This window comes from Ursus americanus, chromosome 9 (assembly GCF_024610735.1).
Source record: "Ursus americanus isolate L20-20 chromosome 9, mUrsAme1.1.p, whole genome shotgun sequence".
Taxonomy (NCBI): Eukaryota; Metazoa; Chordata; class Mammalia; order Carnivora; family Ursidae; genus Ursus; species Ursus americanus.
The window spans coordinates 25,081,213-25,100,356 of record NC_142135.1 but is presented as its reverse complement, the minus strand read 5'-3'; the positions used below and the strand labels follow the sequence as shown (position 1 = coordinate 25,100,356).

Sequence of the window (19,144 nt, the reverse complement as noted above, 5' to 3'; positions counted from 1 at the left end):
TTCCTCTAAGTTTGTTGTTTAGATGAAATAAGGTAATATCTCCTTCAAATATTTCCCAGTGAATCTATTTTTTGCTTTGTTCTCAAAGACGTCCCCTCAGGAACTATGTGCGCGTAGAATTTTCTAGTCTGGATCTCTGGAATTTTACTTACACTCGAATAATGTAAAATGTTAACATTTCAGCTAGGAAGGTAATATATGACTTTCTTTTGAAACTATGAAAGACAATCACAAAAAGGAAAGTGATAAAAGAGAACAAACAAACAGAGGTGGGTCTTCAAGCAGAACAGTGTCAGAAAGGGGAATACCTGAAAATGGTGCCCAGTTTCTGCCCCTCCTCCCCATGTACACCCTGGGAATTGTTTGTGTACCCCAGAACACACATACATCAGATTGAAGACAAATGCACTAGACCACTTAAATCAAGGAAGAGCATCCTCATAAAAATACATCAATACATAAGTTAAATCTAACAAGTAACTAAAGACAAGCATATTTCTTAATGAGATGGCATCATCTGCCAATAATAGATGTCATTTAAAATGATTCTTTGAATCAGACATTTCATATTTCTTTATCTACTCAGTAAAACAACTTTATGATATGATATTATTATCTCTAATAGTTGAATAAGAAAAACTAGTTCAGAGGATTCAAAGATCATGCTTGTCTACAAGTATGTTACTAGTAAAAGGGATAGCCCAGATTTGAAACCAGTTCCATTCAGTTTCATCAAGCTTCAAATCTCAGAATTTTTTCCACTAGTCATATATGTGTTTTGGACATTTAGAACACCAAGATTGCTTTTAAAATTATCAAACATAGGGTGCCTTCTTGGCTCAGTCGGTTAAGTGTCTGCTTTCAGGGGCACTTGGGTGGCTCAGTCATTTAAGCGTCTGCCTTCAGCTCAGGTCAAGATCCCAAGGTCCTGGGATTGAGTTCCACATCCCTGCTGAGCAGGGAGCCTGCTTCTCCCTCTCCCTCTGCCACTCGTGCTCATTCTCTCATTCTCTCTCAAAAATAAATAAATAAAATCTTAAAAAAATAAAATTATCAAACATAAAGAAAAACTTGAACAATGATATTTGAAGAAAATGGTAGATCCTGAGGTTAAGCGTCTTGGTTAATTGAGGTTTATACCAACTATGAAAGCTGTGTGTCTATGGTTCATTCCAGCAACTGCCTTCCAAAATGAGTTTTTTTTTTTTTTTAAGGTTTTATTTATTTGACAGTGATAGAGACAGCCAGTGAGAGAGGGAACACAAGCAGGGGGAGTGGAAGAGGAAGAAGCAGGCTCCTAACGGAGGAGCCCGATGTGGGGCTCAATCCCAGGACTCCGGGATCACGCCCTGAGCTGAAGGCAGACGCTTAACGAATGAGCCACCCAGGCACCCCCCCAAAAACAGTTCTGATCTGGGAATCTGTAGAAGCAAAACAGGATTTTTCAAACTATGTTATAACCTGTTAGTACATCACGAAATCCATTTATAGAGGCATGATCAATTTTTTAAAAACAAATAGATCACAAAAGATTAGAATAATAACCAGAGAAGTGAATTCACATATTAAGGGAAAATGTTATTTTGTGGCACTATGTGTGTGTATGTGAGTGAATTGCGCCACAATGTAAAACATAATTTTAACTGTGGGTCATGGTTAAAAATGCTTGAAAACCAATTTCTATAAGGATATCTTAAAATAAAGGTAAACCAACAGATCAAAAATAAATGTCCTCAGTCAGCTACTTGATAAAAATAGCGAAGAAGTGAAAGTAATTATGTCCTCCTTAGAAAATAAATTGGATTTTTTTTTTTTTAGGAGAAAACGGAGAGATAAAAGTTTGGCAGATTGGGTGAGATAAACAAGGAGAAATGTGATGACCTCTGCGAAACTTCAGGTATCTCAGTGAGTGAGAATGAATTAAACTTAGCAAAGCAGACATCTTATAGAACAGAAGATAATTACCACATTTTGATGACAATTATAGGTAATTATCATGACACAAAAAGATTTCTATCTCAATGTAAGACTAATACAATGTGTTTGTTCCACACTTTATAATGAATTTACTTCGCGCTTATCTTGGGATAAGATACTTGTATCTTCCTGTGAGATGTATCCTTGTAAATAACACATATCTTATGAAATACACAGTTCTGACCTTTGTTGGCTACGTGATCGTAGACAAGTTATTCAGCCTCTGTGTTAAGTACAGACAGTAAAAGTACCTACTTCTCAGAGGAGTCTTAGGAGGATTAAATAATTCATAAAAAGTGCTGTCAATAGTATCTGGCATGTTGCTACATGTTCAATAAATGTAACTTGATTTTTCACATACTTCATGATTTTTAAAAAAATTTCTCAAAACCCACAATTTGCACAGAGAAGATATCTGACAAATAAATATTTGGTGAATTGAATGAATGACACAGGTTGGGTGAGTAAAATTATTTCCTTAATGTAGTTGAAAGTTTAGATATAGTGATTTTTCCCAAGTTTACACAGATGATTTGGGACAGTGTAAGCTTCTGATCTAGTTCTTCTGATTCATAAATCAGGGCTTTTCTTTGAGGTAAGTGTCACTGACCCCTGAATTGATTTTTAAAACCGTACTGGTGTCCTAAAAACATTCTGGCAAGTAGTACATACTTTATCTAATAACAATGAGTTAATGTGTTTTAAGTCCTTACTATATTAAGCACTGTGTATTTATTACCTCATTTACTCCTCATAGCACACTATGAAATGCATGCTCTTATTATCCACATTTTTATAAATAAAGAAACAGAATTACCAGGAGGTTAAATAACTTGATCAAAGGTATCAGTAACTTCTAAATCAGTATTTGAACTGCAATCTAAACCAGTTTAATGGGCTCCACTAAGAAACTTCCCTTAATCTAAACCAGAAAAGGTATCATACGATCTGAGAGGAATTTTGATTCTGCCTATTTAGGTCCTCTCTGTTTTCTTACAAGGAGAAAGAAGGAGAGAGAGAAGATAGGAAAACTCGTTAAGTTTTCAGCTGTTCCTACACACATCCAGCATAATAATTTTATTTCAAGTATTGTGGCATATGCATATTGAGATGTATTACTCATTTTTAGTCAAACAGAAAGACAATCTAACCATCTGAAATATCCATAATATGAATCCTTTATTAGTGCAGACCACATTAAAACCAACTTTTTATAATAAGGAATAACTGCATGATTATGGTAATAGAGAAACATTGAAAGAAAAGTCAGCTATGTACCAAAACATGATACATCTGAATGACAGGTCAAGCAGAAAAGATATGGAGTGAAAAGCCATGATTCATGGCTTGTTTAAAAAATAACAAAGAAATACGTACTTACGACCTTCAAAAATATATCTCAGAAAACATTCATTTATAATTTGAATATGTTGTTATTTATGTTATTACTGGGAGTAGAAGTGTTATTATTTAAAATATACTTTTTCCAAAATTCTCATTTGGCTTATGTTTAGACAAGGAATAAGTAGAAAATATTGCAGAAATCATACTTTAGCTATGAGTTTTCTTTACTGCACTTTCCTCATGATCTCTTTGCCTTTGTCTTTATGATTATGCTTTTCTACCAAAGCTGGTTTTCCCTTACCTTATTTGTATTCACTGCTGTGATGACCCAGACACACTGTGCATTGCTGTCATACTGGAATGGGAAGTTGGGAGACGTAAAGGTGCCACTTGGTCCTTGAAGATTAGAGCCACATGTCTTCACTAAAAGAGAAATTGCATTTTAAAAGTGAGCCTATACCGCATGCAAACTCTTAGCAATAAAGTATTTTGCAAACAAACTTTAAATTCAAAATTGCCAAATTATAACCACAGTGAAATGTGTATTAGAGCATTCTGTCACTTACCAAAGTGAGAGTATGTTTTATACCCTAAAGTTCACAAGCTCAATATTTTCAACATTAATTGAAAATTAGTTATGAATAACAGTATGAGGCATTATAAATTATCCTCCGACTGTAAATAGGTGAGTCTAATTAGACTGAGGTCTAGTTATGCAATACTGTGTTAACAAAAATCCACAAAGAGAAAGAAACAAAGCCATGGGTTAGGTAATCCAGATAGTATTTTCTTTATTTTTTAAATTTTATATATTTATATTTTTAACTAATTAATTTGTCAGAGAGAGAGAGAGAATGCACACAAGCAGGGTTAGCAACAGGCTTCCCACTGAGCAAGGAGCTTGAGGTGGGACTCAATCCCAGGACCTTGGGATCCTAACCTGAGCCGAAGGCAGACACTTAACTGACTGAGCCACACAGGCTTCCCCAGATAGTATTTTCAAACCTCTTTATTAAGTATCCTAGGATGTGAGACTGAAACACCAATATGAAAACTACTTTTACTGTTTTTACAACTGTGAATTAGACCATTCAGACTACAAAAAGAGTTGCACTGAAGTAATTTTAATAAATTCCCGCAAAAGTTAAATATTTCAATGTTTCTTCATTTTTCCAATCCTTCTTCTACTTATGAAGAAGAGTGGCCACACTGCATCTATGTCTTCTCTTCCTTCTTGGTCACCAAGGTTTCTTGTTGGCATTAGTTTTGATTTGCATTTCTTTGCCCCATTCCATTAAAATCTTGCACACGTCAGTCATCCTTTTCTAACTCATCAATAACAATTTATTCCATTTTTAAATGATGTACATATATTTTCGTTTTTTTTTGATGTACATATATTTTCAATGCACTTAAGACTTTATATAGTTATTGATGTAAGCAACAAAGGCAAAAGAAAAATTAAATTTCCTTACTATTTACAGCCCATTGACAAGTCCTAGAAACAGGCAGAATAACATTCCTCTAGGAACTCAGCTGCCTTGATGTTAATACTTTGCTAAGGGCAAAAGGCAATCTTAGCCCAACCCCCAGGATCCCGTGAGTGTATTCTGACATATAAAAATTCCTTTGGAAATTTCCTCTATCTCTACCCCTCAAGATACATGTTGTCAATCATCCCTCAAGCATATGACCTACTGATATACATCTGATGAGTCTCATGACTCAGGTTTTATTAGTAATAAATAACATATTCCCAACAATAGCTGGCCCTCTCAACGTCCTGGAAACCTGGCTTCCAAAATTCCTTAGAGACTTATGCTATTGTAACCCTCTCCCAGCTTGAAAGTATATAATGGGCCACTTCTCATGATCCCAGTGCAGCGCTTTCTGCCCACGGGTCCTGTCCCTGTGCTTTAATAAAACCACCTTTTTGCACCAAAGACCAAGAATTTTTTCTTGGCCATCAGCTTCAAACACTAACATCTTTCCTACATCAGTTATTATCATCACTTTGAAAATCAATTTAGAGGTCCCAAAAGTTTGCTTGACTGGCCCAAGATCACTCAGCTAGTAAATAGCAGAGGCAGGATTAGAGCTCACATTCTTTCATCTCTTAACCGTCCCATCACTAAGTATGTGTCTCTCTAGGATGTTAAATATAGTTTTCTTTATATAGTTTTCTTTACTAGGTTTTTTTCCCCCATTAACTTATATTTTGGCATAAATCTACTTCAGACTACTTCAACTTGAGGGTTATATCTTGTGGTTAAGTCATTTAGTATTAAATGGTTACTTTTAATTTTCTCTTATTTGTGTCTGATTTTTATATTTTAAATAATAAAACTGTTATTTTGTAATAAGGATAAAATAATAAATGGTATTTTTCTTCCTGCAATGTTAGTTACCAATTTTTCTCTTTCCATTTACTACCTAACTTCCTGTAAATCTTCTCTGCTCACTACAGCGTTTTTTTTTTTCTCTTTCATTCACTCCTTTTTCCTTTTTTTTTTTTTTTTTCCATTTCTATGGTATAAATAGTCCCACCTTGGTTTATTTTAACATACCACAGGTTATCAAGGCCTGAAAAAATTTCCAAATATTTAATAATTGACTCTTTTTCCCAGCTTTATTGAGATATAAGTGATGTATAATATTGTGTAAGTTTAAGGTTTATAACATGATGATTTGATACATAGTAAAAGGATTACAATAAGGTTAGTCGCCTCCATCATTTCACAAAATTACTTTGTGTGTGTTGGGGGAGGGTTAACAATTCAGATCTACTCTCTTAGCAACTTTCAAGTATATGACACAATATTATTAACTATAGTCACTATACTATATATTATATCCACAAAGTTATTCATTGTATAACTGGACATGTGTTCCCTTTACCCACTGTTTCTCCCACTACCCGTGGTCTGACTTTGGCAACTACAATTCTACACTGTTTCTATAATGTTGTCTTTTTTAGATTCCACGTACAAGTGAGATCATTGCTTTACAACATCTTATGAATCTTCTTTATGCACTACATCTTCTCTCCCATTCACTTTTGAAAGTATTACAGTTGACTTCTCTCATTTGGGTACTGAATTGTGTTCTTAATGCCAGAAATGACCTCCTAATTGCTAAATCTAATAGTATCTCTTCATTTTTTCCACATACTTAATCTCTTAGTAGTAATGGAAAGTATTGATAAGCTTTATTTGAAATTATCTACCTTCCCTTACACAGTCCTGAACTTCCTTGATTGTTATCTAATTGTTTTAAATCATTATGCTCCATACCTTGTGTTCTTGTTCTATTATTATTATTATTATTATTATTATTATTATTATTATTATTATTATATTATTATTTTGCATTTGTATTTGAACCCTAGGTAGCAGGATTATAAATTGATTACATGGCCTATTTTATTTTGTTCAATGGTCTCTCTAAATAGTTAATTTAATTCAGTTCTATGACTACAATGGTCATTTCTGTGCTGATAGCTCTCAAATTTACAGTACCAATTTTTCTATCTCCTATTTCTAGAGTAATTGTCTCTCTGCCTGCTGGACATTCTATGAAACGTTTTAAAGGAGTGTTAATTAAACTTTTCTTAACTCATCCATCCACTTCCCTCCCATACAGACATAAGCAATCCTCAAGACCTATGTATTTCTCATCTGAAACATTCCATTTTTCTTCTTTTCTTCTCTTCCCAATACCCAGTACTTCATCACCATCTTTTCTTGAACTAGAAATAGCTACTTAACTCCTTCCCTATACTCATTTTTCTCTGTGTCCCATCCTCCTTAGTGCTACTATATTTATCTTTCTAAAAGACAGATTTGATTATTTTGCTTAACTTCATTAAAAAACTTGATCACTGATTCCTATAGAATAAATTACAAACTGTCTAATATAAAATTGTTTCTGTGAGGACCTAGATTTCTTTTCCAGTACATTTTATACAGTAGACACTCAACTTGTGCCAGAAAAGAATTCTTGTTCTTTGAATGTATCACACCCTTTATAATTTTCCACTTATTTCTATGATGTTTTCCAAGTCTAAAATGTTATTCCTTCTTACATCCCCCTGCAGAAATTCTATTCACTTAAACAAAGCCAAGCTGATGTGTCTCTTATTTTTCTAAGAAGTATTCCTAATTCCTCCACTCAGGGCTCTGTAATGGACTGTAGTCTTTACAGCACATTTATTTGAACAACACATGTATAAAGGTGGTTAAGTGCTAGTGATCTGATAGAAAGTACAGTTATAAACATTTTAAGAACTTCACAGCAATAAAAAATTTATAGCAATCAATGATTGGTTTGAAGTTAGTAGAATCAACTTTCTGATAGGACATACTGCTTCTTTGGGTGACACTACTTGGCAATTCTCTGGCATGCTTTGTTTTTTGAGATGTATACACACCTATAATCTTTTGTGGACAAGGCCTTGTTGTTTGTTAACTCCTGGTGCAGTAGTTTTCATAATGTAGGGATGTTTACTAAAGGAACAAATAACCAAGTTCTTTTTCACAGCTCTTACATGGAGTATCAAATAAGTGATCTCTACGAAGTGATGAAGAATCTTTGTAAATATGTGTTAGACTAGGAAATTGTCTTTTTTTAAAATAAAGAAAGAAAACACTCATAAATAACAAGTAAAAATCACCCATAAATAAGCTGGATTTATAAATTGCTATGGGGGTTATAGATCAAGAAATTCTATGGAAGTAGATAACAGATCAGGGAAGGCTATTCTTAGGAAGTGACATAGAAAAATACTTGTTTTATTCCTAAGTTTTGTTTTCCTCCTCTAGTAATTTAGGAGCCTTTCTCCCTGGCTCTTGTAGAAGCCTTATAAAGAACAAATTCATTCTGATCAAATCAAGGTGAACGTGTATAAAATAACAAGGTGCCCATTTCTCCAGTAACACTTCATAAGACATTATCTTTTTTAAATTAACATGTGACCACTACTATTAGAGATGGTTGAAATGAAATGTTTTTAGGGACACTGAGGGGAAAAAAAAAAATCATCCCATGTTGGCAAATGTAGAGGTCTGAATATAAAACAATTCACTGATGAAAAACTGACTTTGAGAAAATAAAATGGCTCAGGAAATTAGTTTCTAAGATAGAAGTTATAGGAGATCTAGTTTGAACTATATTAACTTAAAATAAATATTCCCAAAGTTGTGAAAAATACTTCACACATTAAAATAAAATATTTCCAATGAAGGAATTAGTAATCTAGGGAGGGAAAAATGCCCAGAAAATGAAACAAGCTTGGGAATTAATTTTCAACTGACATCATAAAAGATTTGCTGTAACAAAATGGATGAAACATGGTGGAAATCTATTATCGAAGTGGACAAAGGAAAATAAGACAAGTGAGAAGAACACCACCAGAAGAGCATCTGTTCTCTTAATGGGCATAAAAAGGAATTGTGGAGTTTTCACACAGGAAATAGAACTCCATTAAATAAGTACAGATTTCTGGGTTGGGTGTCAGAATTGTAGTCTTTCTGCACAATATTTGGGATATGTTTTAAAGGACTCTGTTCAAGCACATTTTATCTTTCTCTTGCACTTTCCTTCTGGGAAGGAAACTCCTAATAGTTTAGAAAATCATGTACAGAGTTGGTTTTTATTATGAAGGGAATTCCTACGTGGAAGTTTACTTTGTAACAATCTAAACAAAAACATGTGGAATTTAAGTAGTGACCTGAAGTATGGTTATAACACTTTTAATACACCAGAATTTCATTTTTTTAAATTTCACTTTGTATAATAAAGCATATAATATATCTACCTAAAAAAAATGCTGATTTACCTAAACATCAAAAACCTGTTGTTAAGCTTCAGATAAACAGTTATAGAAACTAATCTCTGAATCAATCTCGATTATTGGATTACGGACTCTTGGTCATGAAATGCCTCTCTCCTGCCCCCTTATCCCTCCCACTCACCTCCCCATATCTGAAGGTGAATGATTAAACCTATTTAAATCAGTGTGTGGAACTATCAATAAGTAGTTCCATTTAATAATATTTAATTGTACATTCCAGTCCCTATGTCTTCATGAGACGCTGATAAAGTGTCAGAAGTGTAGTAACAATTAGGACTAATCTTCAAATACATCTGAGCATCATCTGCATAAGAATGGCAAGTCTAATCCATGTCTTCACTGAAAGGAAGCATATAAATGTGGAATAATAATGAAATGAACTGAAAGCTGAAAACGGGAAAACAGAGGAGATGCCATGAAAAGGACAGAATGAAAATCAGCAAAAGGCAGACTGCACAGGATCAGATAAATCTGATTAAAACCCAGCAAATGCAATTCCTATTAAAAGTGAGAAATATAATGGACAGATTTTTCAAGTCAAAAATAAAATAAGGAAATTTTTTATTTTTCTTTTTCTAGTTCTTGGTTGTTCATAATTTAACTGAATCATGAAGGTCAAGTTTACATACAATCCTGCTTCTCCCTGCTGTTTGTTTCACTGAGTCACTCTAATGGTATTAGGATGAGAGGACATATGGCATTAAACCAGTAATAGAAATGACTGTATGAATTAATGACTCAGTTTGCTTTTTGAGAAAAATTACAGAAAATCCAATTTAATCTAGTGTTTCCAATAAGAAACAGATCAGTGAAGTGGTAGGATAGAATAAGATGAATTACTATGCACAGTATATCTAGAAACCATAGTGTTTTTAAGGCCATTCATAAGGGAAGGGTTGGTGAAAGAAAAAAAAAGATGGTGTGTAGTAAAGAAGACGGAGAAACTTTTAAGCAACTGGTTGGACAAAGGATTTAACAGATAAGAATATGTATTATTCAGCTTCAAACTGTCCACCTTTGAGTAAACTGTCTCCATTCCTTCCCAAATTATCTAGAAGATTAACTGAGCAGGTTATCACTTTATATTTAAAAACTGGGTTTTTTTGTTTGTTTGTTTGTTTGTTTGTTTGTTTAGAGGAAACTGGGAACAGTGTCTACTTGAATTTTATGTAAATTTGACATAATTCAGAAAATCAGAAAGCAGGAATTTAAAGCCAGAATTAACTATTAAAACATTAAGCTGGCCCAAGAAATTCACTGATATCTTTTAGAAGGCTTTGGACCTCCCAGAATTTAAAATCAGGGGTGAGACTATCTGAGGTACATGGGAAAAGGCAGGAAACATTAGGAGTCAATATGGAATTTTAAAATGCATCCTGCTCTAAGTTACTTACATAGCTTTTCATATGCGGTTTCCTTCATTTGAAATACTTTTTTTAGCTCGTAACCTGCTAGCTGAAATTCATTTTTCCAAAGCCTTACTTGTATTAGAGTATTCTTACTCTATTTTAATTATTTAAGTACTGAATTCCTTTATGTCCTTCATCTCCTAGTGACCAAAAAAAAAAAAAATGACTTAGTGTATAAAACATAGTAAATGCTCAGTGAAGTTTTTTTATTCAAGAATAATTAAAGAAATTATAATTAAAGAAATATACCTAAATTTAAGAAATAAAAAAGACCAAAGTTTACAATTTAAGTGTCCTAATTAAAATGTGAGAAAAAGAGGCAATTCATCAAAGAAGCATCTCAGGATAATTTGGCCATCACTTGAAATTCTAGATAATTTTTCCTCCTAGTGAAAGGTCAAATGAATCTTTGGTGATAATTTGTTATAATTTTTAATGGAGATATTTATTCAACACCAAACACTGACTTAGAATGTTCAATGAAAAATGAGTAATATGGGATCCTTCCTTTAAGAGATTTGAAGTCTTAAAGACACAAATAGGTCATATTAATAATGAGTTACGAGTGTTAAAGCAGGTGTTAATGGGAATACAAAAAGTGCACATTTTTGCAGCACAGGTATTTAAAGAAGTCATCCTTGAGACTATGTCAAAGCTGAATGTTGAAAAGTTAGGACACATGAACTCCGAGTAGAAACCAGGATGGGCTTCTAAGCAGATGTACTGTCTAACACATTATATAAAAGAAAAATTAATTCCCAGAACATCTAAGATTGTTTGGAGCTGAGGAGATTCTTTAGGTAGAGCCAGAGAGGTATATAAACGTCTATTCAAGGAGCGCCATACATGATAGGCTAAGGAAGGTGTTCGATTTTAGGTGGTTTTTGTTTGTTTTTGGTTTTGGGTTTTTTGGGGTTTTTGTTTTGTTTTTTTGTCAAAACTAAGGGGATACTTTGGGTGTATTGAAGGACACTTGACTTAACTGAGTCTGTAGTTAAGTTGATCAGCCAGATGTTATATGCAGCATGGATTTAAAAAACTAAAAACTAGAGGACTGGAGAAAAGAATGAAAAAGTCAAGTCATGTACTTTTTTCCCCCATATACTTATTTTTTAAAAAATATAATTCTATTTAGTTTTAAATGCAAGGGCATAGCATATTGAGTCATTTATTTATTTACTCGGTCATTCACTAATTATTTAAAAAAAAAATCAGATGCACTCAAAAGTATGAGAATTAGTGAACACACGGCTGTGGACCAGCCCTGCCTTCATACACCTCACATTCTGGGGAGAAAGACAGACATGACACAGCCCATTACAAGATTATATAATCATGAAAAAGGCTACAGAGGAAAAGTCCAAAGTTCCATAAAAGTACAGCCATCCGTCCTTTTATTGTGCTTTGCAGATATTACATTTTTTTACAAATGGACATTTCAGGGCAACCTTGCATCTAGCAAGTCTGTCAGTGTCATTTTTTTCCAAAAGCATTTGCTCATTTCACGTCTCCATCCTGAATTTTAGTAATTCTCATATTTCAAACTGTTTCATTATTATTATATTTGAATTGCTTTCGAATTGCTGCAATATCATGATAAAACTTTAACGAATGAGAAGCTGGTTCTGAAGATGAGCAAAGAAAGTGATTCTTGAGATGGAATCTACTCCTGATGAAGACTCTATAAAGATTGTTGAAATGACAACAAAGGATTTAGAATATTACATAAATCTCTTTGGTAAAGCAGGGCAGGGTTTGAGAGGACTGACTCCAACACTGAAAGTTCTATTGTGGGTAAAATGCTATCAAACAGCATCTCATGTTATAGAGAAATGTAGAAAAAAAGAATGAATCGAAGTAGCAAAATTCACTGTTTTTTTGGGGGGGGTGTTTTTTTAAGAAATTGCTGCAGCCACCCCAACCTTCAGCAACCACCACCCATATCAGTCAGCAGCCATTAACATCAAGGCAAGACCTTCCACCAGCAAAATGACTACAACTCCCTGAAAGCTCACATGATGGACAGCATTTTTTAGCAATAAAGTCTTTTTTATTTGTTTTTTTCTAGACATACTGCTATTATATACTTAATAGACTACAGTATAGTAGAAACATAACTTTTATATGCACTAAGAAAGCAAAATACTTATTTGACTCACTTTATTGTGATATTTGCTTGATTTGTGGTGGTCTAGAACCAAACCCACAATATCTCCAACATATACCTGTGTGTATATATATGTGTGTGTGTGTGTGTGTGTGTGTGTGTGTGTGTGTGTGTATGAGACACTCTAATCTGAGGAGTCAAATCATAAAGCACTAGCCCTCAAAAAATTAGAGGCTATCAATACGACATAATTTAAGACATGGGAAAGAAGGACAACACATGTCAAAAATATGATTTTACAGTATTTTTTAAGAAAAAGAAAAAAAATGTGTATTTTTCAAGTGTATCCAACAACCAAATCAACTTTTAATATTTTTCTTTAAATTCTTTAAATATGCTTCATGAATTGTCAGAAACTACTGTGATTAGATTTTAGATCTTGGTGTTCCTGCTAAACAATTTTTTAAAGTATCTCAAAAGTTTGTTTTTAGGTAGGTGTATTATCTTCTCTCCAATTTTTAAATTTATACCAACAGGCTTAACATGTCCTTGGTGATATGAAGGCCACATAACAGACAACCATTTCCCTAAATAATGGGGTTTCATTAGAATCTCTGTCCTGCTTAACAATGAGCAGAACATGCCTCTCATGTGGCATCCAAGATCTTTATAAAGGGAAATATAGAAAAGTAAAAAAGACTGGAAGAACACATCTGAGAATTGGGTCAGTGAATCCTAGGACACGAAAAACACTGATATATAAGAGAGTTTATTTCTCTATGCAAAAGGACATTTTAAAATTATTATCATGATTTCAAGGAACAAAATACAAGATTCTACAGACTGTCAACCACCAAGATGATTTTTGAGTTTACACTACTCAAGGGTAGCATCATTATATAAATCTAAGACAATGTTATGAAAAAAAATTTTACTATTTAGGAAGTAGAAAAGTCTTGGCACAAAGTTATCATTTAGAGCAAAACAGAACAAAAAAAAGTGGTTCCATATTATGTAAACATTGGATGGAAAAGGAAACTGTACCTATCCTTTATCTGCTGCAGTAAACTAGCTGGGTGAAAAAAAAAAAAAAAACATCTTCAGGCCCATAAACAGGGTAAAAATGTTTCATAAGTGGAACTCCAGAATATAATTTCTACATCCTGATATGGGTGACAGGTAAATTAGCTAAATTAAATCTCTCTTTAAATTAATAAATATATGAAAACCCCATATTTATTTAAGATTGAGGACTGGAAACTTAATTGCATAATCAGATGTGATTTGCTCAAAAGCACAGTTGACCCACCTGGTAATTGGGCTGGTAGTGGGAAATAAAAAATGGGGGTATGAGGCCATCTGGCAAGCATATGCCCAGGATAAAGGAAGAAACCTCTACTCAAAATGTTCAGACAACTCTGAATGCAGGCCAAGTTTTCCAGTTCTAATTTTTCAGAAGCTGGGAATCTGGAGGTTTATGGGAAATATTCAATATTTCAAATGTTGGAAAAAAATTTAACATACAGCAATCCATTACAGCCAAAAATATAAGCTATTTCTGAACAACAAACCTCTGATTTGCAATGTTTAATCCACATATTTGCTTTGATGTAAAATTAATACAAGTAGATTAGGATTTCAATGAAACAAGAGAGTTTAAAAACATAACTGTAAACATTTATACGTAATTTTATATCAGTTACAGAATTGCAACAAATTATTTTACTGCTTCCAATTTACAAGTTTTTTAAAAAATGGCTTTCAAAATGAGAAACTTTTATCAATTCACTCTGTTCTCCTCTTCAATGTCATTTTTTTTAAGAAATAAAAATGTTTATTTTGGAATCTTAGATTCACAGAAAAGATGTAGAGATCATGCACAGAGTTCCCATGTACCCTCCACCCAGTTCCACCTAATGTAAACATCTTACATAACCATGCTGTATCTGTCAAAACTAAAAATGTATCACTGGTACATCCCTCTTAACTAAACTTCAGACTTTATTTGAATTTCATTAGGTTTTTCGTTTGCTTTGCTTTGTTTTGTTTTTAGACTAACATCTTCTTCTCTATTCCGGGATCTAATCCAAGATAACACATCGCATATGTCTCTTTAGTCTACTCCTTTAAAGTCATTTTAAATTAATATTTTGCCAGTCACCCACATATTTGGGGGGAGGCTTAGTGCTTAGTATGGAAAGTCTATACTCCAATGTATTACCAACCCTAAAGCAAACATGAGGATGAGTTTCAGAGCTGGCAAAACTCGAGGCCAGAAATGGAACAGGGTGAAGTGGATAAGTAATAACTTTTCATACCCCAGGAGCCCTTGGTTGAACCTGGCCACATCACAGTACAAGCATCTTTCTAGCCAAAATTCTTGAAGGATTCCTTTCCAAGGGTATAGTTAGAAATAAGTAAAATTGCTACAGGGTGGTTTAACCTGGACACGAGAAAATAATTTAGTGTTCCAGAAGTCAGTAAGTAGAAAAACTACAATGAGCTGTTCAAGATGTCATTTCAAGATGTCATGGAATCTCCTTACCAGATCTTTTTAAATAATGTAGAAACTTTATTCTCTGAGCTAAACACAATGGTTGCAGGATGTGAAAGCATTCCTTTCAGCTTTGTGAATCACTAGTCTATTAGTATCAATCTATGTGAGTGATAAAAAGTAGTGGTCCATTTCTTTTTTTTTTTTTTTTTTTGGTGCCTCTCAGGAAGCTAAAAGTACTAGATATTAACACTATCTTGTGTTTATGCATAATTCCCAATTGCCAGCTTAGGGCAGGGCTTTGCAGTCTTTGCACTTTTGACATTTTGGACTAGATATTATTTGTTTTGTTGTTAGGGGCTGTCCTGTGCATTACAAAATGTTTAGCAGCATCTCTGTCTCTGTCTACCCGATGCCATTAGCAACCTCCCACCAAAGTTACAACAATCAAAAACTATCCCCAAACATTGCCAAATGTTCCCCAGCATGACAAAATTCTGCCTCCCTCCCACTGCGAGTCACTGACTTGCTGCAGTATCTTTCGTTCTACCTAATATCTTTGATTTTTGCTCATTCTTTTGCTTCTCTTTATTCCGTACCAAGAGGTTTTGGTGAAAGGTATTGTGGAAATAAGGCATAAACTTCAGCTTCCATTACAGTGGGAAGTTATATTAAAAGTTGGTTAATAGAGTGTTTTGACACTCAAGAAGTAACAAAAATCGTATTAACAGAAACTATATTACAAGTCCTTCTTTCCAGGTCCTTCCCCTATCATTTATCTAATTCCCATTCATACTTTAAAATTTAAATGGGCACTCCTCTGGGACATTTTCGCCCGGTAACCACAATCCCAGTCCACTCTGAGTCGGGTGCTGCTCTCCTTTGTTCCCATACTCTTTATAAGTTAATTTATTACAAATATTATTTTACTGTGTTCTGCTGTCATTCTTTTGCCTCGCTATACTGTGAACCCCTTCAGGACAATTACCACATATTATTACTAATTGGTCTCTGATTGGTCCTGCAGGTAGTCAATTAGTGTTTATTGAATGAATGACACCCTTAGAAAATGGAGTCTTGATTGTGACACCAAACTAGGGGATGTGGTATATGGTACTGGAGATGATGAAAAGCCTAGACTCATGAAAAAAATGGAGGTATAATATATCTGGAGCTAGCCGTATATGTATGTTTTTAACACTGACTCCAAGGAACTAATGTCAATCATAAAATGGGATATAATGAAATATTAAAGGAAATGCTCTAAGTCCTGCCACTGGCAAAATTGTCAAGCACTTGAAAACGTATGTTTCCTGCTTGCTAGGACTTCTGACTTCATGTTGTCTTGTTGGGTATGAGATTCAAACCCTCTCTGAGTCCAGATTCTAAGCTCTTAAAAAACTGTATAAAAAATTACCATGTAACCATAATTAAAAACAAGGCTGATTTTGTTGCTGATTTTTTTAAATTGTGTTGCTTTCTTCTCAATAGATTTCATAGTCCCCATACCTATCTAGTTGTAGAGATCATGTCAAGAAATGTACTGGCATTCTCAATGTTCCTTCTCAATGTAATATTATGAAGGAACAAATTTCTTACTTGTAAGCACACTGATAATATAAATTTCACTATCTACTCAACATTCTAGTTAGAAAGAGTCACATTATGTCTGGCCTGGTAAGTTACCCTAGGGAAAAAAAAAAAGTCAGTGATGAATTCTTCTAGCTAGAGAGGACATTCATAGGTGAATAGTTTGTAGTATTGAAATAGGTGCTCTCTGGGTGTTATACGCAACTAATGAATCATCGAACTTTACATCAAAAACCAGGGATGTACTGTATGGTGACCAACATAATATAATAAAAAAAATATTTAAAAAAAAAAAGAAATAGGTGCTCTTAGAGATTTTTTTAAAATCCTACTTTAAAGAAAAAACATCTATCAAATCCTAAGCTGTATATGCCTAACAATCAAAAAGATAAACCTTCCATATATTCAAATGTCAGGGTTCTCTTTCCTTTTTTCTTCTGATATTGATTCAGAATAAATATTAAAAGTACAAACTTTCAGTTATATGATAAGTTCTGAAGATCTAATGTACAGTATGGTGACTCATTAAAATAATTCAGTTCTGTACGGTTCAAAGTTGCAAAGAGTAGCTCTTAAGCACTCTCACCACACACCACACACACACACACACACACACACGAGTTAACTATGGGAAATGATGGATGTGTTAATTATCTTGATCTTGGTAATCATTCTACAATGTATATGCATATCAAACCATCACACTGTACACTTTAAGTATATACACTTATGTCTGTCAATTATTCCTTAACAAAGTTGGAAAAAACGGGGGAAAAAAGACATCAACACAAACAAAAAAGGTATTAACTGCAAACAAATCTTTGATATACTTATTATAGAAACTTAGCTCTGAGACCAAATTGCTTAGTAAAAAGATTTGAGTTTGACAATACACGTGCAAATGTGTAAACTTTATTTAACCTTTTTATGCCCTAGCAAAATATATAAAATGTCTTTTGCTTTAAATTGGGGAGTTGCTGTAGCACTGGCTATAACCACACAGAAATTCTTTTTCTAGTTCTTTTCTCACCCTCTCTTCCTAAAAGAGAAGAAGAAGACTTTTAAAGTTTAAGGATGGATCAGTTGTTAGGTTGATACGCCCCTGTTACCTTGTGTTGCAGAAACTGACTTTCAAGCAATTCCTATCCTGGGACATGTGAACTCTTCAATGTCAGTATTTTTTTTTCATTTTTTTTATTTTAATGTTTTTTTATTTTATTATGTTAGTCACCATACAGTACAACCCTGGTTTCTGATGTAAAGTTCCATGATTCATTAATTGCGTATAACACCCAGTGCACCATGCAATGTCAGTATTAATCTGTGGTGCTGATCCCTATAGATGACAGCCAACACCAGTAACAATAACCTTATAGAGAAGGTTCACTACACGCCGGGCACTGTATGGGGAGCTTTATCTATTTTATAACATTTAATCATTGAGAACAAAACAAAACACAATACCCATGAGTTACGTATTACTTTTGAGAGCTATAGCTCAGACAGTGGAGACAGATGGCATAGGTTCAAATCCTGACTCTACTGTTTACTGTCAATTTGCCTACACTGAGTCCCTGAATTTCTCTATGCTTTTATTTGTAAGAAAGAAATGATACTATAGTATCTCATAGTTTTGTTGAAGGGACCAAAAGAATTGATATACTTAAAGCCTGTACAGCATATAGTAAACTCTCTGTATTAGTTGTTATTATTGTTTAAATTTTATAGAATATAACTTAGAGAATTTAAATGACTCACCCAACTTTATTTGAACTCACAGAAAATGCCAAAATCTGTTTTTATCTAGTATGCCACAAATATTTGTTACATTTTTGCCAATTTTGTTTTATTTTTGAGGTAATATTAAAATAGGATATTGCTGAAAAAAATTCCAATTAGCTACCATAGCTCTTTACTTGCATACATGAATATATTTTAATATAAATACTATTATAGCATTACTTATGCACATTTATAGTATGTCAAATATTTTTTCATGTTTGAATACATGAAAATATTTATTAATATATACACTGTTTGTACCAATACTTACACACACTTTGTAATCTTCTGATTCTTGAAGACTAAAGCTTTATAAATATGTAATGCATAATTCTTTCCACATTTTCTGCAGGTTATTGTTATGATATGTATAGCACATTAAATAAAATTTTAAAGATGATGTGGCCTTCAAAGGATAAACAGTTGTTTACCTAATAAACTGTTTGGTGAAAGTCTTTGTGTAGAAAAATAGCCTGCATGATCCAAGAACTCAGGATTGTCACGAATTTCCCACAGCATGTAGACAATCACCCAAAAGAAGACAGTAATACAATCACATTTATTTAGTCCATGAATCAATTCAAATAGTT

The 19,144-nt window shown here is 33.5% G+C and overlaps 1 protein-coding gene across 4 annotated transcripts in view; it reads right to left on the bottom strand.

The window, feature by feature from the left end:
- CSMD3 (CUB and Sushi multiple domains 3) overlaps positions 1-19,144 on the bottom strand; it is a 1,146,349-nt gene that overhangs the window by 574,358 nt on the left and 552,847 nt on the right. For all 4 annotated transcript variants that reach the window (XM_045805628.2, XM_087864412.1, XM_045805629.2 and 1 more), the window contains one exon: positions 3,623-3,744. In XM_045805628.2, the coding sequence (XP_045661584.1) occupies positions 3,623-3,744 (122 nt within the window). The remainder of the gene's footprint in view (positions 1-3,622; positions 3,745-19,144) is intronic.